At 45.9% G+C, this 21,369-nt stretch overlaps 1 protein-coding gene across 3 annotated transcripts in view; it reads right to left on the reverse strand.

The window, feature by feature from the left end:
• Window positions 1-21,369, reverse strand: part of PDS5B (PDS5 cohesin associated factor B) — a 772,490-nt gene that overhangs the window by 578,085 nt on the left and 173,036 nt on the right. For all 3 annotated transcript variants that reach the window (XM_086935125.1, XM_086935124.1, XM_086935126.1), the window contains exons 8-9: window positions 9,028-9,168; window positions 3,008-3,123 (exon numbers count right to left, since the gene is read on the reverse strand). In XM_086935125.1, coding sequence (XP_086791251.1) covers window positions 3,008-3,123; window positions 9,028-9,168 — 257 coding nt within the window. The remainder of the gene's footprint in view (window positions 1-3,007; window positions 3,124-9,027; window positions 9,169-21,369) is intronic.

Consider the following 21,369-nt stretch of genomic DNA (forward strand, 5'->3'; position numbering starts at 1 on the left):
CCCATTATTTCAACAAGCATTTATATCGGGACCACCTGCAATAGTGACAAATAACCATGACTGCGCATCTCATAATGACCATACAGTATACACACTTTAATCACATTGGCTGACAGTCTGGCTGTTCAACTAATCCACTAGCAAGACTACATGTCTAGGGATCACTTATAATGACAGGTACTTATCAAATCTGTAACAGGTATAATGCAAGTCAATCAAAGTCCATATAAGGCTTCACATTCATAATCACATGATTATGCAATTACAACCAGGCACCCTGGCAGGAATGCCTAGCAACATATTTCCTAATTACTTATTTCACATACTGCATGCGACTTCCAGTCCCCAAAAGGTACAACATTACGTATAAACACCACCAGTGCAATTACACCTTTCCAAGCCTAGGGGATGTCACCACGATGACAATCCATGTTTAACCTCTCGCACCTCAGTGCAGTCCTAAGCATCAGCAGCATAAGTAAAGTTCCAGCATTAGATATGCTTTACAAAACTTGTATAGCCCTTGAAGGGTTCTTTCCTTTAAGTCTTTGCTTCCTCGGGGGCCCGTTCCCACCCGCGCACCCCATGCGCAGGTAAGGTGGAGAGCACCCCGACTGCCCAGCAACCTCGCCTGCCGCCGCAAGAGCCGGCCCTCTATTCTGGTCTACCCGCTCCTGCGGGCAGACACGGACTCTGCAGCTGGCCGTGGCTCCTTGTTCTTGCTGCGGGGGGAGTGCGGAGGCACTCCTTCCTCCCTTCCACTGACACAGTGGCCAGAGGAAGGGTACTGGGCCCCATCTTCACAGGGAGTGTGCCAGTGCTCCCCGGCCTCCTCTTAGGCAGGGCCCAGAGTTGGGGGTCCCGGGCCCCTGGTACCACGGGGCTCCCCTGCTTCAAGTTTTGTCGGGCCCATGGTAGGCTCTCTGAATTTCCTTTGTGGGGGGGCCTAGGTTTGAGAGCCAGGGTCCCGTAGGCACCTTCACTGGGGGAGTGACGGCACTCCCCAGCATCCCTTTCTTCTGGGGAGGGCACATCAAATACCGATGGCGGAGCCCCACGAGCTTAGTCGTCAGTCCCAGAAAATGTCAACAATCGCTTTCCTTCTGGGGGCATATCTCGGCCCGTGTGGCCTTTTCCGACAATCTTGGCTTCCTCTCGCTCCTGGTGGCCAGCCCTAGCCACCTGGAGCACTTTTCACCACCCTCCTAGCCTCAAGAGGGTGAATCAGCAAGGAGCGGTCTTTACTGGCTCCCTGCGCCAGCCTTCCGCCTGGCTCTCCTTCTGGGCCTCTCTTCTCCTTGCACTGAGGCCCAGGCTTCTTCTCACTGGCCCTGTACTTCTTCAAAGGAGCAGTCCAGAGTCCTTCCAACTGCCCATGGCGCCAGGTTCAAGCACCAGTCTTCCTCAGCAAGACCACATCCCAGAGAGCACTCCTCTTCTTGTGCAAGACCTTTTAAGAGAAATTGGAGGGGGCTGGCAGGAAGGCACTTCTGCCCGATCCTGCAGCGACACATCACCTCTCTGCCTCTGCTCCCTCCTTCCTGCACAGGCCTCTGAAATACTTCAAGATGGCATTGGCCAAGGGTCTTATGCCAAATGGTCTCTCAAAAGCCCCCTTGCTGACAAAGGCCCGGCCCCAGAGCAGGCCTGGTGCCTGGCACCGGGTGACAGCTGCTGACTAATACCCTGCAGCTTCACCCCATCTCTCCCTCCTTGAGAGAAGACCTTCGCCCTTGGGAATGCTTGCAGTGAAGGGTTAGGCCTCTGATGCTACAGCTTGGGAAGGAAGGTAATTAATCCAACCTGGCAGGGCCACACCCGGCCGTACTCTGGTTATGAGCTGAGTCAGAGGAATATGACATTTCTGGATGACCCATAAGCAGTAGAGATATGGCTTTAGACTCAGCAGAATAATTATTTTTACACAACTTACAGGGTACTTTGGTGCGCGTCTGGAGTTTGTAGGCCCTAGGGAACCAAAACTACCCCATGTGATCTCTGTCTCCACAGTAAAGAACACGGACTTTCCCTTACATGTGTCTCTTCCCACATTATAAAGCCTATTCCATGTCACCACCAAAATCTGCATAATCCCTGCTACACCATTCTATCTGTACCAGCTCCTGGGCTGCGCACAACAGGAATCTCCCCCACGCAGCTCTTACACAAGTGCACACTTGTCCACATTTTACCAGTCCGGTGCCCCTTACCCTGGCTGCAGCGCAGTGACCTTATCTCACAAGGCGGACACCGGTGAAATCCACATGCAGTCTATTTTATCATGAGTTCACTGTCGGTGAGTCCCAGCTTTTGAGGCACTCCCACAGTAAAAGCAAAAAACAAAACAGGTCTTCAAAGAGCAAAAAATCAAGGCAGCTCAGATGGTCAGAACCGCATTCTCACAATGAGCGAGGTCATTCTTCTTTCGAAGACTTCCTGTTTTAGTGTGCTTCATGTGAAAAACTTTAAATGATCGTGAATACTCAGTAATTGGACACCTTTGTGTTTAAAAGTAATTCTCGAATACCACAGTGTGCACCTAAAAATCTGCAATTAAACACTGAACGGAGTACAGCAAATTAATAAAGGGTGAAAGTTCTAAACTGATTACAAAAAACATTTATCAATACAGAGGGAAGATGTAAAAAAAAGAAAAAATAACTATAAAGTTCCTCTTAGCTAATCTGAAATTCTGTTCTCCAGTGCGACCAATGTACTGTTACTTAAATGAATGGCTTTTCAAAACATACCAAAAATTGACGAGTTTCTGAAAAGTCATGGAGAAGTACAATTGCTCTAGTGAATTGTCATAAATCATCTCAGGAACAGTTGTCTAATGTCATAAGGGGTAATTCAGAATCACAATCCAAAGGGAATTTGAGGATCAAAAACCTTTCCATTAGACTTAAAATAAAAATGATCACTCAATCACAGAACATAAAGATAAAGAAACATCAGTCTGTACATCAGATTATACTTTAAGAAATAAAAAAGAAGAACAAACTACCTCCCCAGGAAGCACTGCCAAAGAGGCTTGTTTTGAGATGCCAACTCAGAGTCCTTTGCCCCAAACATTTTTGCTAACAGTTTAACAACTTGCAGACGCTCATCGTTGTCATTGCTCTAGAAAATAAACACTTTTATTAGAATTTTAAGACTAAAATACAACTTTCAGAAAGCAAAATTCCGCTTTTTTAATTTATAAAAGTTCTTATGCAGGACTTACAATTGGAACACTAAATTAAAACTTTTTAAAAAGATACATGCAAGTGCAAGAACATAGAATCTTCTTCACAAAAACACTTTCCAAAGTACGTTGTCCCATAAATTAGTGCTGTTCAGGTTTGAATGAGAATTCTGTAGCTAGGAAAGTCATACTTTATTTACTTTCTACATTATTTTGTAGTTAAGAGGTGGCCTCATTTTGATTACAGCACACAAGAGGCTTACTACCAAACAATACTTAGTGTATACACAACAACAACATGTTATTATTATTATTATTGTGTGCAGGGCACTTACATTTACAGTCATATATCCAAAACAATTATATAAACAAATACACTTAAAGAATTTGCATTTTTGACATTTATTGAACAAACAATGGTAGGAAGCCCCATTTGGAGTTATGCTCATTTAAGTAAACGTTCAATAAAGAGTTAGTACAAAGTTACTTACCAGTTGGTAGAAATTTACCATTCCCGAATGGTCACCCCAAATGTATTTGCTTTCTTGCGGAGCCCTAATTTTTCTTACTCTAGTACTCTGTGCATTTTACCCCTGCTAACCAGTTATAAAGTGTTTGTGCTCCTCCTTTCAACATAGTCAAATTGGCATATTTAATTTATCTACAAGTCCCTAGTAAATGGCGCCCAAAGTGAAACCAATGCCGGTAAGCTAGATGTCAACATTGGGCTGCAGGACTCATGTAAACGTCCTTACAGTGACTAGCACCTACAAGTTATTTTCACTATAGCAGTGTTGGCTATTCCATAGGAAAGCAGTAGGATGTAATTAAATACTGTATGTACGGAACGCGACTATCTAGAAAACTAATGAAACAACTATTTTTAAGTTTAGTTATCAAAAATCCAAATCAATGGTTAAGTTAGATTTTCTAGATATTCCGGAAAACTAACTTTTAGAAAGTTTTACCCTGCTTGTAGTTCCTGGAACATAACCCTGCATTTTGAAGGCTCCCTTCTGCCAGGCAGTAATTTGAATGGGCATGAATGAGGTGGGAACTTGCTTGCAGGACAGGGACAAAAGGCCTTGAGTGTGGGGAGGCATTGTTGTGCCCCTGATAGGATGGCCTATTGACTGGTCCCAAAGGCTTGATTAAATTAAGAGGTCTACCCTGTTGCAGAGGTAGCTAACAACCAAGCCTCCACCCTTCATTACTCCCTCTATCCCTGACTTGCATCCATCACAGTTGGCCTCTTGCTGACGTCCGTGTCAGAATCTGCTGGAGTGTCGAGACTAGCCTGACAGGTATGCTGGTTTTACAGGTTATATTTGGGGTGCACTTCAGGGGAGGGAAAAAGAATACCAAAACACTTTGTGCGTATCTACTCTCTGGTTGCTGAATGCTCCGCTTTGTTATATCAGATTTCTGCATCTGAGGTTGTTTTGGGTACAGGGACGGATTTTGGTATTAAATCTGGGAGGACAATAGACTTTATAACCACAAAAGCCCAAGGGAAAATCTGGGGGAGGGAACCAGAGGCACAGGGTACTAGGAGCAGTCAGCCTCCAACATATAAGGTTCAGCACAAATGGGGCCGCTCCAAGTCAGGGGCCATGGTGCTACAGTGTTAGTTTGTGAGTGCAGGCATCTCACAAAAAGTGAGACTGGTCTCACAAAACACCTGGTGTCATGCATCATCATTGACCAGTCTTCGCCCTCTAAAAACTTGGTTTGATAGAGGGCTGGCATACACCCGACGACGGGGATGCACTTCTAAACTAAGAGGGGGCCCTTAACTCGTTCCGTGCTCAGGACGGCTCCCAGCCGTCATGAGTCATGGTAGTCATGTGCTCATGACGGCCGGGAGCTGTCCGAAAGTTGCCGCTCCGCCCACACGCATTTAATTTCCAGCCTGTGCAGGCAAATTAATCAGTGGGTGGAGTTCGGACGGCTCCTGGCCGTCATGAGCACACGTCTACTGTGACTCATAACGGCCGGGAGACGTCCTGAGCACTGCCCCCACATATTGCACCCCCAGGCACTGACTAAAAACACACCTTGACCTGTGTAAGATCAGAGGAGGTCTGAACCTCCTGTCTGAGAAGCATCTAAATGACTGGTCCTGCTCTCCCTCAAATTTTTGTGTCATTTTGTTTAACCTCTTCCGTGCGTCGGACTCACGGTGGGAATGTGCAGAGGACGGCGGGGGCTATCCAAACCGCGCACGTGGGGAATTCCAGCGGCAGCAAAGCGGTTAATACATTTTACTCTATTTTACTAATTTGTTTTGTGATTATGGATTTGCATTACAACGTTATTACTGTTAGTATTGCATAAATACTCTACAGATTGTCTCAAGTTACGCCTGTCTGCTCTGTGCCATAGCTACCAGGGGGTGATCACCGGTTTGTTTAGCGACTTCAGCGGCTCACCCCGACAAGGATTTTAATTATTACTCGAGGTTGGTACTTACCCTACCTCAACTAATAACCCAATTTCTTACATCGGTAATCCTAATTTTACACAACAAATATTAATTGAATTAATGAACACCGAATAGCTCCATCAATGTACATGAATTAGGGTATATATATTTTTAACATGCTTGCCTTTAAACATCTGTCTTTTCCTTTATATATAGTTAAACTATTAAACTGAAAATGTAGATATAAATGTATCCTCTAACGTTCCCTAATCCTTTTAAACAGAATAAATTAGAGAAAAAGGACAAACAGACAGTACAGCCATAAAGTGAGAAAAACTGCAAAAGAAATGTAAGTTCAGACACCAGCAGTTCTTCACCAAAGGTCACAGCTTTTACAACTGACTGTCCGCACACTGGAAGACTCAAGTAAGGCATCAGGCTCTTAAAGTAGAGCTGTGCGTGCATCAAAGACCACTCACTAGCTTTCCAGAGGAAGTGGGCTTGTTTTTCACAAGCTCAGTAACATTGCTTTGATGGTGAAGATTAGAAGAAACATTTCTGACATATCATAATGAAAAACACCGAATAGAACGGCAAGGTCACCCTCATCCTTGCTAACAAGACACTCATAATAAACGAAGGAAGGGGGAATACGCAATCACTAAATAACTGTCTTTTCAGTAGCTTCTGCTGAACAATTACAATTTTACAGCCATTCTAGACAGAAGTGCATCCACTTTCTGCACATGGAATGAGCCCAGGGTAAGCATGAAAGTAACTAGCTTGCATACTAGCAGCTATGCGTTGTAAAGGATAAAAGCCAGATATATATGTCTGAATTGAACCACGCCTCCCTGTACAGATCGAACACTAAGTAATAGGTTACTAACCTGTAGCAATCACTTTGAAGCTTGAAACACTTTTTAATTCTATTGCTGTACAGTATTCCACCTTCTAGTGGGTAAGTCTGAAATTGTATCTATAACAAAGTTTTAACTTTTGTATTTGACCATAGGTGGGATCATTATGGCTTATGTCATAGATCTGAAGCTCCCAATCCCAAATACATGGCTTGTAATACCAATGTTACCTCAGTATTCAATTATGCTCCAGGAAACGGTCTACTCTCATCAGAAGTGGGTATGATTTGTTTTCGTATCGACCACAACACACACCTTGTATAAAAGATCTACAATCTGCTGAATACCTGCTTGGTGTTCTGAAACAAATTCCCCTACACCACCCAATCTTCTAGGTATTGATAAACATTAATTGGTCGGTCCCTCCAGAGGCCCATAGTCACTGTCCATCCATTTGTGATGATCATTAGACATCATTTTATGCTGAAAGTTAATACATTAAACTGATAAAATACAAATGGACATAAAATGTTTGCATCACGATATGAAATGGCATTTTTCAATCTATTTCTGCTGGAAACTTTTTGTTTTTTTCTGACAATGGGATAACCGTGTGAAGTGTGGCAATCCGGAACTTTTTCATCTTGACAAATATGTTTGACAGCACGCAACACTGTTCTTAGTGTTAAGTCTCATACAGGGATCAAAAAATGTATATCATACTCCCATGTTTGTTTCTTGCCTGTGTGGGGACCTCCTTTATAGCCAACTTCACACAGAGGTCTTGAACCTTCTGTTGAAACAAATGAATATGATCTGCCTCATGTGTTTGACTTTTTTGTGGCAATGTGGGTGATTCTGTTATGCACTCAATGCAGTACTGTGCTTAAGTTAAGAACCCACGTGCCCATGACTAATAACTTCAACTGAGGTAGGAAGTCCTTTCTTCGACCCCATCCACTTGTAGTGCAGGGTCATAATGAGAAAGATTTGTTTACTGTCGAGATTCTTGGCCTGATCTTTTCTTTGACCTCTTCCTTCACAATTCTGTCTTAGTAGTGCAGATTGTTCCCATTAATTTGTAGTTTGAAATAAGAGCCTCAAGCCTGACCATAATAATCAGGTTGTGTATAATATAAGTGTCTGAGCTAAGGGTTGTTGTAAAGCACAAATCACTTTAACTCTATCTTAAGCTTTCTTCCTTTTTTTCAAGACAGTGCTCCACACTGGCCTAAACAAAGTTTCTCCTGAAAAAGGCATATCCAAATATTAGTCTGTACTTCTGGCTTAAATCACAAAATTCTTATCTGTGAACAGCCGAGTAGTAATGGCTGCTTAATATATTATATCATCGGAGAGCAAAGGCATGAAATGCACATGTTATGTTTCAATGTGTTGGTCTCTCATTCACAATTGTCGTTAAAATCTTATATATTGCCCTAAACATTTTATCACCACCTTCCACATCTGTAGAACCATTTTTATGTACTGTGGCCATTTAATTCTTTGCCACCTCCCATAGAGTGCAGCTGGGTATCCCCTCAAGCCGATCCAATGTCCGTCATGTCGGACCAACAGTTCATCCTCTGGGACGAATGCCCAGTCATTCACAACTACCAGTTGCAATGCCTTCCTTACATCAGGGAGGGCCATGCCACAGTCAAATGCCCCTCGTGACAGTTTATTTAGAGCAATTCTAGGGGGTCCTACATCCCACAATGCAATCCACAATTCCGTGGCTACACTGTGACAAAATCTGTCAGGCTCCTGATATAGTGTGTTCTGTAATGACTATATGAGCTTCGGTATCACAATCATTTTAAACAAGGCTGTCCTATCAGTCAATAAAGCAGCAACTGCTTTCCAATAGCTGCAATCCTCTCTGAACTGAGTGAGAATAGTACATAGGTTTTCCTACTTCCAATATACATACTGAGGGAATGGAATCCCTGTGAATCAATGGGCATCTGTCCCCTAACCTGGGCTCCTAACTCATCCCCTAAAGACCCAGGGCATTGGTGGATACATTGTTGATTTTGTAAAATGTACTCGAAATCAACTGTACAGATCATTAACTTCGAGGGCTTTCCACAATTTTAAAGCTAGTATGGCTTTCACTGGTATATCCTGAATAATTAGGTACGAATGTTTTCGAATTGGGATTCGTTGGACAATATTTCAAATGCACTAAAATAAAATACACTTTGTACTTTTTTGCTTTTGTATCCACCTTGCTTGATTGGTGGTTTTATGTTCCCACAGTGTATGCAGGTATTAATACAAGAATGTTTTATACAATTTGATTAAAAGTAACAAAAAAGTCATGCAGCCAAGACCAGCAAACATATTTTCATCTTAAGCCTTTGAGCTTGAAAGCTCGCAAGCTTTCAGGAACAAGCTTTTCAGGCCAGGGAGCAATTAGGCATTCCACAATGAAATGCATTAAAATAGACTCCACATAACCAGCAAAGAACATCTTTTCAGCTGTGAATAGTCATTTGGAAGTAAATCATATATAAAATTTGGAGGTACAAAATGTTCACAATAATATTTACCTTCAGTTTGAATTCAAGTTGTGGTAGAACAGAAAGTAGGAGATGGCTGTCAATATTGTAGAGGTCCAAAATCAAGTCAAAGACATGTTCCGATAGATCGCTAATAGACGTTTTCCCAAGCATCAAGACTTGATTAAAGAACTGGGAAAATAAAAAATGCTGTGTTATACTACCTACTAATAAATGCAGGGCAGCAAATTAAATTGATAATCCGGACAACAAAACATTTGCAATGAAAGCATCTATACAGCAAGGAATTCAATATCTTCCTCGCCCTACTCTGAAAACCTATATGTAAAATGAAAGGCAAACTATATGAATTTACATCTTCGTTGTTTAACCTACGTACAGCACATAAAAAGCACATATACAGTATATCAGTCTGTATTTGGTTTACCTTTCTATTCGATATCTGTAACACGCTCATGCAGACACTGGTTCACTGAAGAGTACAAACAGAATTAAGAAACTTCAGAATGCATACATTTGTAACATGATGTTAAGAGAGAGGAAACTGTATATTAGGTAGTTGAGGAAGAAGACAAGATGGTCAGAATATGGGGCAGCACAAATAAGAGCTCAGGTTTTGTTACAATTATATCAGAAGCAGTAGTAGTTTTCCTGCAAAACAGATACGGGTTGAAAAGTAGATGCTGTGGGAACTTTAGTATTTTAATTTCACAGATGTGGTTTCAGGAAACCAGACGTAATGAGGATTAGACTGTGAGAAAGTTAGTTTCCGTTGCAGTACCCCCCCCTTTTTGCCTGATACCTGATGCACTTTTCCTAGGTGTGCCCTGGGTCCCTGCCAATCAGGTACCCAGGGCCTGTGTTCCTTCCCTAAAAACTATACTAAAGCCTAAACCCAATTGGCATCTCTGGCCACATATCAGCCCCAAGTAAATGGTACCCTAGGTACCCAGGGCATTGTGACCAGAGAAGACCCCTAAGGGCTGCTGCACTTTTTGTGCCACCCTTGAGGGCACTGAACCTTGACACCCACACACTGTCTTTGCAGGCTGAGTGTCTAGGTGCAGAACTAAACAAAGAATCGACATGGCACACATCCCTGTGTGCCATGCCCACAACCCCACTGCCCTGCCCAACCCCATCAGCCACCCCTCTAGCTGGGTGCCCTATGCCAGGGGTGTGGGCACAAGTGCATGAGCCCTGAGCCCCTACAGTACCCAGGGCCATTCATGGGCACTATAAGTACAGTGATGCCATTAAGAGTATATGGTGCTGGGAGGTATCATTACGAACTCCACAGCACCATAATGGCTACACTGACAAGTTTGATATCAAACTTTATATTTCTTAAAAATCATAGCAATAGCCAAATCGTTTTTGCTAAACTGTTTCCAGCTTAGACCCCAAGACTGAATGTATGATCCAGTCCTGGGACTACTAAAGTAATCTGTACTGTAATCAATGGTACTTTTATGGTAACAATTCACTGAGCTCAATGCTAAAGTGTGTCTAGACTTGAGTTGCCTTTAGCAACTCCTGTACCTATTGTGTTTACCAACTCCATTGCTTCCTTGTAAAGTAATTACATGAGAGTTCTCATATCTAGCAAAATATATTTTTATGCCTGTTGGTTCTAAAAATAAAACAACTATATCTTTGGATATAACAACCATTGGCCTGGAGTTCAGTCTTTGAGTGTGTGAAATCCTTCCACTGCTACCAACCCAGCCGCCCGAGTGCCCCTGGCAGTGCAACCTGTACCCTATTCTACTTCCCCATTTGCCCTGAGTAAGTGACCAGGAGCCCAACTCCCACAGCCGCGTGGCCTGCTAGCCAGCAGCCACCAACCGAAGGCCCCCTGCCTCTCATTGGATAACATTGGGCCTAACTACCTCTGCACCCGGCCGCCCCTGTGCCGCTGTGGGTGTACTAACTGTACCTACCTGTCCCTGGGGGTTCCCTGAGTCTATGCCTAGAACCTTAACTTCACCAGTCGAGTACTCACCTGAAAACCGATGACTCACTTTCCTGCCATAGGATAACATTGACTGGTTTGACTCGAAAAATCTTCTAAGTGGGAAGTTTTGAAAAGTTTGAATATTCATCTAAAATCAGCCGAATATCGAAATCCGAAGTACTCACCTGTAATCAGGAGAGAAGCCAGTGCTGTATCTTTTAGCCCAGTACTGAACCGCAAAAGTAATCACAACCGTGGTTACTAGTAATCTAAATTCCGTCCGTAGGAAACCATTGACTGTTTTTCTGTGAAATTTCTTCTGTCTACTTTTGAAAATTACAAATATTCCTTAAAAATCGTAACTACTACTGAAACGTAATTGCTTACCTGTTTTAAGTAGAGACCCCAGTGCTGGACTTAGGAGCCCAGTCCTGGATTACAAAAGTAACAAGAACGTACTTTAACTGCAACTTGATTTTCCTCCCATTGGATAACATTGACAGGTTTTCATTGAAAAGTTTCCAAGTATGAACTTTTGAAATAGCTTTATATTTCTTAAAAATCATAGCAATAGCCAAATCGTTTTTGCTAAAATGTTTCCAGTTTAGACCCTAAGACTGAATGTATGATCCAGTCCTGGGACTACAAAAGTAATCGATAAAGTAACTAGCTGCATTTATATCGAAAACCCATTGAGCTCAATGTTAACTTGTGTTTAGAATTTATTTAATTATTTATTTGTGTTGCCTACTGCAACCATTGTACCTATTGTGTTTACTACGTTTATTGCTTCTTGGCAAAGTAATTATATGAGAGTACTCATATCGAGAAAAGTACATTTTTATACCTGTTGGTATCAAAAATAAAACAACTATATCTTTTGATATAAAAACAATTGGCCCAGAGTTCAGTCCTTGAGTGTGTGAAACCTTTTGCTGACTAAGTGTGTACAACAAATGCTTTACACTGTCCTCTGGTACTGCCTTACTGCTCGACCAAGCTACCACTTTAGAGAGTAAGGTCACACCTGGCTTTAACCTCTGTTATACCTCTGGGGTTTGTGGACTCTATACACACTGTACCTTATTCTGGTCCAGTATATATAGAGCCACTTTCTCACATTGGTGGATCAGCGGTGGAATACAAACTTGCATGTTGGACTACTTGGTTACCATCTGATCACACGACAGAACTCCTAAATTGCCTTTAAGAATTCTGAAATAGTTTTTTCCAAAATACTAAAAGTCTTGTAGTGCCTTGCTTAAGTCCCATTAGAATTTTAGAAAAATAAAAGTCAGGGTAGAGGGTTAGAACTGTCAGGTTAGAATGCCTCAACAGAACCCAGCTATTAGTGAAGATAACACCATGGACCTGGTGGTTGAGGAGCTCGACCTCACACCTTACTTACACTTGAATTTCAAGGAACCGAGGTCCTTATGCAAACTTAAAAATATGCCATCAGTCCCGCATCCAACCAAACTAGGGCTCCAGGAGCTCCTGGCTGATGTATGCTAAAGGCCACCCCTCTGAACATGGTGAAGACCAGACAGAAGGGGGAGAGGTTTCTGAGGGGGAGGATAATTCCCTACCCACAGTCATCTTAAGGGAGGAAAGGGCCCCCATACCCTTGAACTCCAGAATCAGCATCTGGGAACCTAGGGACCATACAGGTGGAACAGGTACCACAGAGTTCACTGGGGGTACCCCCAGTGAAGAGGACAACTTTCTAGCAAAGCTGGCCAAAAGAGTGGATCTAGAGTCCAGACTCCAGGCTCTAGAGAAAGAAAGGAAAGAGATGGGTTTAGCACCCATCAATGGTGGCAGCAATAATAGAAATGAAGATAGGGAAGAACTTTGTGACCCTAAAAATCCCCAAAGGGATTGTCCCTAAATTTGAGGAAGATGATGACATCACCAAGTGGTTCACAGCCTTTGAGAGGGATTGTGAAATAAGAAGAGTAAAGAAACCTCTCTGGGGGGCACTCCTGTGGGAACTGTTCTCTGGTAACTGCATAGACAGGCTTCTGACCCTCTCTGGGCCAGATGCAGGGTCCTATGATCTCATGAAGAGCACTCTGAGGGATTTGGACTCACCACTGAGGAGTACAGAATTAGATTCAGGGGGCTCACAAAACCCAGAATCAATCCTGGATTGGCTTTGCAGACTACTCAGTAAAGACACTAGATGGCTGGTTAGCTGGAAGCAATGTGCATGACTTTAATGGAATTTACAACCTCTTTATGAAGGAACACATCTCAAGTAACTGCATTGATGAAAAGTTGCATCAGTATCTAGTAGACCTGGGTCCACTTTCTCCCCAAGAATTGGTAAAGAAGGCAGACCATTGGGTCAAAACAAGGGTAACTAGGACGTCCACTGGGGGTGACCAAAAGGAAGGAGTCACAAAGCCTCCCCAGAAGAGAGATAGGGAACCCCTTAAGGAGAAAAGTAAGGAGTTCCTGATAGCCCCCCGAAAACCTATCCAGGAGGGTGGGCCCAAAGACACCTCACGAGCCAAACCAGGGTACCAAGATAAGAATTGGGATCCCAACAGAGTATGGTGTCAAAACTGTCAGAAGACAGGACACCACACCAAGGACCCTAGCTGTCCTAAAAACAAGGTCCCTAGTACAACTCCAGGGGTGACTAGTGTAGTCCCAGGGGTTGCCAGAGTAGCATGGGAGGATAGGTCCTCAGAAGAGGAGGTATGCCTAGCCTTCAACTGAGGAATGGGGCAAGAGGGCGAGCTGGAGATCCCAGAGGGGAGTAGACCCTTCCACCACCTACTGGTGAATGGAGTCCCAGTCACTGCCCTGAGCGATACTTGTGCCAGTCACAATGTGGTACATGACAGGTTGGTACTACCTCACCAGTATGTCCCAGGAAAAACAAGAAGAGTAAGGGCTGTCCCAGGGGGAGTCACTGTTAGATCTGTGGCTGAGTGCCCCTAGTCGTAGCTGGGTCCCTCCGATGGAGAAAGGTGGTAGTCAGTAAAGACCTCCCCCTTGATTGTCTCCTGGGGAATGACCACTTAGAGGTGGATCTGAGCCAAAGGGAGGCACTAGCTCAATGCCAGGCCTCAACCAAGAAACCTAGGGGGGTGTCACCTGCAGTATGTACAGCTGAGCCCCAAAAGAGAAAAAAGGAACAGGATAGGAAAGGTGGGCAACTGTTAGCCACAGTTCAGAGGGCCAGGGGGATTCCATCCCAGTGAGGGAAAACTCCGAACCTGGCCTTGGTAAAGCCCCCCTAGCCAACACAAAGCCTTGACTAGTCAGGCAACTGCCCCGCCTGAGTTGGAGGCTCCTCAGCTGGCAGAACAAAGGGTGGATGGAGGGTGCTCACTACCCAGTGTGGTGACCCCCACCCTAAAACAACAGGCAGACAGACAGGACCCATAGGGACCTGTAAAATAACCTTGAATTTGTAAAGCGCACAGCTACCTCCGAAGTGGTTTCCCGGCGCTGGGGGCCCTCGGGAAGATTAAGCGATCTATTGCCCAGAGTCACATGGTGCTGGGCTGACCTGCCGCCGGTGCCAAGGATCGAACCATGAACCCCGTGGTCCGGAGTCAGGCACCCTGGCTGCTGCACCACACCTCTTCCACAAAGTAGCCCCTTCAATTGCCAGTCAGGAGCTAACAGTGTGGTTTTGGGCACGGACAGCAGTCAGCAGCCTCTGCTGGGTGTTAGCCTTTATGGCAGCCCTATCCATGGCATGGTGGCTTAACCCCCTGCCAAATAGTAAGCTAGGCCCCCTGACCCTATTGGTCATGGTGGGGTTGCTCAAACTGTGGGTAGCCTCTGTGGGTAAGCTGGGCCTTGCCCTGGCTAACTTAGACTTTACAGAGGTAGGCACCTCTGGACCCAAAATAAAAAGATGGGATGAAGACACTAAAGAGCAGGGAAAGGAGCTTTGGGAATTAGGTCCTGAAAATGATAAAGTAGGCCAACTCCCCAAAGGGACTGACCTGGACAGAAAGATGTAAGGCGGAGTAGGCCCTGCAACTATCAAACCACTTCCCCAACTCTTCCTCGCCTGAAAGACTAGAGAGACTCTCTCAGCATTGGCTGAGTCTCCTAGCCTTTGGGCTGTGGGGTGCAGGGGGTGGGCTTGTGTGAGAAAGTGAGGCTCCGTTGCAGTCCCCCCCACTTTTTGCCTGTAACCTGATGCACTTTTCCTAGGTGTGCCCTGGGTCCCTGCCAATCAGGTACCCAGGGCCTGTGTTCCTTCCCTAAAAACTATACTAAAGCCTAAACCCAATTGGCATCTCTGGCCACATGTCAGCCCCTAGTAAATAGTACCCTAGGTACCCTGGGCATTGTGACCAGAGAAGCCCCCTAAGGGCTGCAGCACTTATTGTGCCACCCTTAGGGGCCCTGACCTTGACACCCACGCACTGCCTTTGCAGGCTGAGTGTCTAGGTGCAGAACTAAAAAAAGAGTCGACATGGCACACAGGGATGTGTGCCATGCCCACACCCCACTGCCCTGGCGTACATCAGCCACCCCTCTAGCTGGGTGCCCTCTGCCACTGGTGTGGGCACAGGTGCATTAGCCCTATGCCCCTACAGTACCCTGGGCCATTCCTGGGCACTGTAAGTAAAGTGATGCCATTAAGAGTATATTGTATTGTATTGTAATTGCATTTATATAGCGCTTACTACCCCTGATGAGGCGTCAAAGCGCTTTTTCGGCGGGTAGCACGCTACTCCGGGACCCATAGAGGATTAGTGTTGAATTAGTATAGTGAAACATGCAAGTACATTTTAAGTGGTGGATATGTTAGTCAGTTATTTGGATTTGGAATGATAGCAGAAGGATAGAGGAGGACAAAGGTTTGTATTTATTTATCGCTTGTTGGCGCACGCTATTCAGGAAGCCTATAAAGGATTAGTGGTGAATTAATATGGTGAAATATGAGGTCATTTCAGTGGTGGATATTAGTCTGTTACTTGGAGTGAGAAGGATAGTGGAGGGATAAAAGGGGAAGAAAGTTTTGCATTCATATAGCACTTGTTACCCTTGATGGGTGTTGAAGCGCTTTTCTGGCGAGCAGCACGCCACTCCGGAACCCATAAAGGATTAGTGTTGAAAATTAGTATAGTATAAATATGAAGTAATTTGAGTAGTAGATATGTTATTCAGTTATTTGGGAAGTATATTAGTATAGTTGAATATGGAATTTGAGAAGTGAACATGTTAGTCTGTTAATTTTGATTGAAAAGGATAGTGGAGGGATAAAAGAGTGAAGGATCTTTTTTTTTAGGTTTTAGCAGTAGGAAGAGGCTTTTGGATGAGTAAAAAAGAGTTTTGGAGGGAAGGAGTCAGAGGAGAGAGTTTAGAAAGGTTTGTTTTAGGGGACCGGTGTAGTGAAGAGGTGTCAGATGATGCAAGGAGGGGTAGAGCAGGAGAGAGTCTAGAAAGGGTTATTTTGGCGATCATAGTAGTGGTATGGGGGTTTGGGATAAAAGAGAGTGGATGTAGAGGTGTTAGAAGGTGGTTCTGACACTATGGGCCGCCCAGATTTTTCGCTTTTTGAGCACCTAATTGTTGAGCTTTTACTGTGGGGGAGCCTCATAATCTGGGACTCACCCACAGTGAACACATAATGAAGCAGACTGCATGGAGATTCTACTGGTGTCCCCCTGGCTTGACTAGGCCGCTGCGCAGCAGCTGGAGTATGGGGCACTGTGCTGGTTACATGCAGACACAGGTGTACATGCGTGTGCACACGTGTAGGGGCTGCGCAGGGGAGATTCCTAGTGTGGGCAGTCCAGGAGCAGCTACAGAGTGAATGGCGTGGCCGGCTTAGGCAGAATTGGGTGGTGACATGGAATAGGCTTTATACACGGGAAAGGAAAATGCCAGGGAAAGTCAGTGTCTTACTGTGTTTTACTTCATTATTTCCCTATGGGGATGTGAGGCCCATGGCTAAAATTACTTCCACAAAGCCTACAGATTCCAGACACGCACTAATGTACAGTGTAGCAGATGTGAAAATGAGTATTCTGCTAAGTCCAAAGTCATATGTTTTTGGGTCGTCCAGAAATGACATATTTCTCCGAGTCCCTGGCTGGGGTCTGGCCATGGTAGGTTAGATTAATGACCTTTCCTCTCAGAGCGAGGATCTTCCCTCCAAGGAGAAGAGATAGGTGGAGCTAAAAGCCAATCCATCAACTGCTGTCGCTGGGTGCCAGGCACCAGGTTGCCTCATGTGAAGGCAGTGAGGGGGGGAAGGAGTTGGGTTTCAGAGGCCATGTGGCCAGAGACACTGGACGACGCCATGTTTGAACAACCCAGAGGCTGGACAAGGAGGAGGGAGCAGGAGCAGGGAAGTGATGTGTCGCTGTTTGATAGGACACCCAGAGACTTCCTGCCAGCCCCCTACTCAACTTTTAAAAAGTACTTGCACAGGAAGAGAAGCTCTCTCTGGGGTGTGGTCTGCGGAGGTGAAAGGTGCTGGAGCCTGGAGCAATGGGCAGTTGGAAGGAGGACACCCCTGACTGCCCCCAGGCCTCTAACCGGGCCAGGTGAAGAGCCCAGGACCGGTGCGCAGAAGAAGAAGCCTCTGCGCATGGAGAAGAGAGGCGCAGGGAGCCAGTGAACACCGCTCCCTGCAGAATGCACCCTCTTGGAGACCTGGAGGGCAAAGGAGAGTGCTCCCAGTGGCTGGGGGGGGCGCCACCAGGAGCGAGAAGACGCAAAAATGGGGCAAATCGGACTCTAGGGGGCCGAGATATGCCCCCGAGAAGGTAGGCGGCCTTTGACCCCGCCTTGGACCGACGACGAAGAGCATGGGGCTCCGCCGCCGGTCGCAATCATGCCCCCGGGGTCAGGTCCCGGGGGCTGCCCCCGCAAAGAAGTAAAGCCGGGGTGCGCCGTCGCACACCCCGTGAAGATGCCCACGCGGGGTGCCCCCGACAAAACGTGCGCTGGGGGGCGCAGTTGCGCTCCCCCTGAAGCGGTGCGGGAAGAGGGGCCCGGGAGCCCAACTCCGGGCCCCGTGTGAGGAAGCAGGGGCGGGGAGCGCTGTCACGCCCCCCCCCCGCCAAGAAGAGGAGAAGAGGGGCCCGGGACCCCATCCCCGGGCCCCTAGGTGCCTGGGTGAGGGGGAGCGCCATCGCGCGCCCCCCCCCCCCCGAACGAGTCCGTGGGCCCGGGACCCCACCCCCGGGCCCCGATGTCGGGAGGAAGGAGGGGGAGTGCCGCTGCACTCCCGAGGCCAGCGGGAGCCGCGCTGGTCTCCGTGTCTGCCGCCGGAGCGGGCAGACGAGACCTGAAGAGCCGGCTCTCACGGTCGCACACAAGGGTGCGGGCCGAGCGGGGAGCCGGCGGGGGCAGCCAGGGGTGGGCTCCTTGGACTGCCCTCCAACGTGTAAAGCCTGCGGGGGTCCCGGGTGGGACCGGGGCCCCAGAGAAGAGAAGGAGGAGCCAGGGGCCCGGGTGGGACCGGGCCCCAGAAAATCGGCAGATCGGCCGGGGGTGGGCTCCCCGAGCCGAAGGATTTACCTGGGGGTCCGGGTGGGACCGGACCCCCCACCGAGGGCCCAGGAAGCGGCGAAGCACCAGCGCGACTCTCCCCGGAGCAGCAGGAGAGCCGCTCATCTAATATGCGGCGCAGCCCATAATGCTTTGCAGGCCAGGACCGGCCTGCAAGGGCAATACAGCGTTTTCTTGGCTCGTGGTGGCCCCAGAAGAACGGGGTCACCCCAATTCAGGTGCAAAGGTGCTGGGGGAGCTGCAGGAGAAGCGCAGTCTCCCCCCAGCACGAGAAAAGTCCCACCCCAAGTGTCTTGGGGATTTTAAGGAATCAACCCCTCCAGGGCTCAACTGACAGTTAACACCTTCTGGGCTGGAACTTTTGTTCTTCAGCTGAGGGTGTTGTGACAATTGCATCAAAGAGTGAAGAGCTGAGATGGAGGATGTCTAGAAAGGCATCCCCTGGAGGTGAAGAGGTGTAATTGCACTGAACTGCGATTATTACTGGTTATTTCTTGTAAGGGGGACTGAATTTCACCTGGTTAATGTGAAGTGCTGGTGCAAAGTGATGTCATAAGCAAAAGTGGATTTAAGAGGCTAGACATTCCAGCTAGGGTGTCTGACTGTAGATACTTAAACCTGTGATTTTATCTGTGATGCCTTTAGGGGCTGAAGTTGCAATGCATTCTAATGATATCCAAATGTGCTGAGTACTGTCCTTCTAAAGTGTGCGTAAACATGTATTCTTGCTGCTGCGCTTAGGTGAAGACCCCAGACTGTTAGCCCTTAAGGTGAAGAGGTGCATACTGTATGGTCAGTAGGGGATGCTCAGTCAGGGTCATGTGTCACCAAGGCAGGTGTAGCCTGTTTAATGCTTGTTGAGGTTATGGAGGGGGGTCGCCGCTGGGGTGGTGCCAGTGCGCAGGGCCCTCGCTCCAGGTTAAGGCCAATTCACTGCATTGGGGGCAAGATGATGTGCATACGTGGGAGTGGTGGTACTAGACCCCACCCCCCCTGCGGGAGGGGTGGAGATGTTATGCAATGTCACAAAGTAATTCCAACAGCTTATGTATATTTGTAAATTGGTGTATAGTATTGAGTGGTGTGTGTGTTTAATAAATGCACTCTTACTTTTATAAAGCAAAGTACAGACTGGACAATCAATTATTGAGTGTTATTTTTGGCACACCTGCAAATTGCGATTACTAGCCCACACCACCTCTTGAGTAAGCCTCAGACTGCTCTGCAACGCTACCCTCTGAGAGTCAGGCGCTGCCCTAGGGTGTTTGGTTCCCAGTGAAGGACAAATGTGTCATGTTATTTGTGCAGGCCTCACAGACGCTGCCTCGTTTTCCAACAAGAGGATATATTGACAGATGTATAGGATGAGAGATAGGGTAGTGCATTAGAAGGAGTAGTAGAAAGAAGTTTGAGAAGAGTCAGAAGGTTGGGCTAGAAGATGTATTGAGCGAAGTATAGGCTGAGAAATAGGCTAGTGCATTGGAAATGCTAAATTAGAAGAAAGTGATAAATATATAGATCCATAAGTACATTGAAAGTATATAGATACAGAAAGGAAGTAAGTATATTTAGATTAAATATATTGATAGAGGCAAAGGATGAGAATTAGGGTAGTGCATTGGATATGCTTTTTCAGAAGAAAAGTAACAGAGACACAGATCCAAGTACATGGAAGGTACATAGATGCACAATATAAGTATGTACATGTAGACCGAAAGATGATTTTTATTTAATGATGAATATTATTATTATTTTTTATTTTCTCTTAACAACGTAATTATTTTACATGTTTTATAAAGTAATACACAAAGATAGGTACACATCTATAGTGAAAACAAATGCTTATATACAGAGGGATATGCTGTAAATTTCTGTTTCCATATGGTGCTTATTTAGGGAAGAGCCAGATCTTGAGTAGTTTTCTGAAGATAAGGTGGTTGTCAGTGGATCTTATGTTGGGGGGGTAAAGAGTTCCATAGTTTGGCTGCTTGAACAGAGAAGGATGTGCCACTCATGGTTTTTTTCTTGTATGGTGGGATTTTGAGGTGAGATGCTCCTTTAGAGCGGAGGTTCCTCTGTTGAATGTGTTTGGTGATTTTACTCCTGATGAAGAGTGGTCCTATTCCATGTATTGCTTTGTGGGTAATACAAAGCAGCTTGAACGTGGATCTTCTGGCAACCGGTAACCAAAACAGGGCTTTCAAGGCAGGGGAGATGTGGTCTTGTGGTTTGATATACAAGAGTAGTCTGGCAGCAGAGTTCTGAATTCGTTGTAGACTTTTCATGGTCGTTAAAGGTGATCCATGGTAGAGGCTATTGGCGTAATAGAGTTTGGATAGAACAAGGGAGATGGTAGCTTGGACCTTGTGTGGGAATCCCAAATGAGGGAAAATTTGTTGCAGCGTTTTTATAGTAGCAAAGCCTGATCTTGCTAGTTTATCCACTTGGACATTCATCGACCGCTTGGAGTCCATAGTCATTCTGAGGTTTCTTACTTCCTTCGATACTTTAGGCAGTGATCCCAGTTCATCAGGCCATGCGGCAAGCGGGTTGTAATTTTTCCAATCGCCACACGTGAGTATTTCAGTTTTTAAAGCATTCAATTTGAGATGGCTCCAAGTCATCCACTGATCCACAGCTCTGAGACAGCTGAAAAATTGGTGATTTTCCAATGTCTTTGGGGCATTCCAGTTGAAGGAGTATTTGCATGTCATCTGCATAGTTGTAGCACGTGAGGTGAAATTTATTGATCAGTACTGGTAAAGACTTCATGTAGATGTTGAAAAGCATGGGCGAGATGATAGAACCTTGAGGGACCCCTGCTTTTGTGGAATACGGTTTGGACGAGAAAGGTGGGGTGTGGATAACATTAGTTCTGTTTCGAAGGTAGGACGCGATCCAGTCTAGAGCAG

This window comes from Lissotriton vulgaris, chromosome 8 (assembly GCF_964263255.1).
Source record: "Lissotriton vulgaris chromosome 8, aLisVul1.2, whole genome shotgun sequence".
In the NCBI taxonomy this organism is placed as follows: domain Eukaryota; kingdom Metazoa; phylum Chordata; class Amphibia; order Caudata; family Salamandridae; genus Lissotriton; species Lissotriton vulgaris.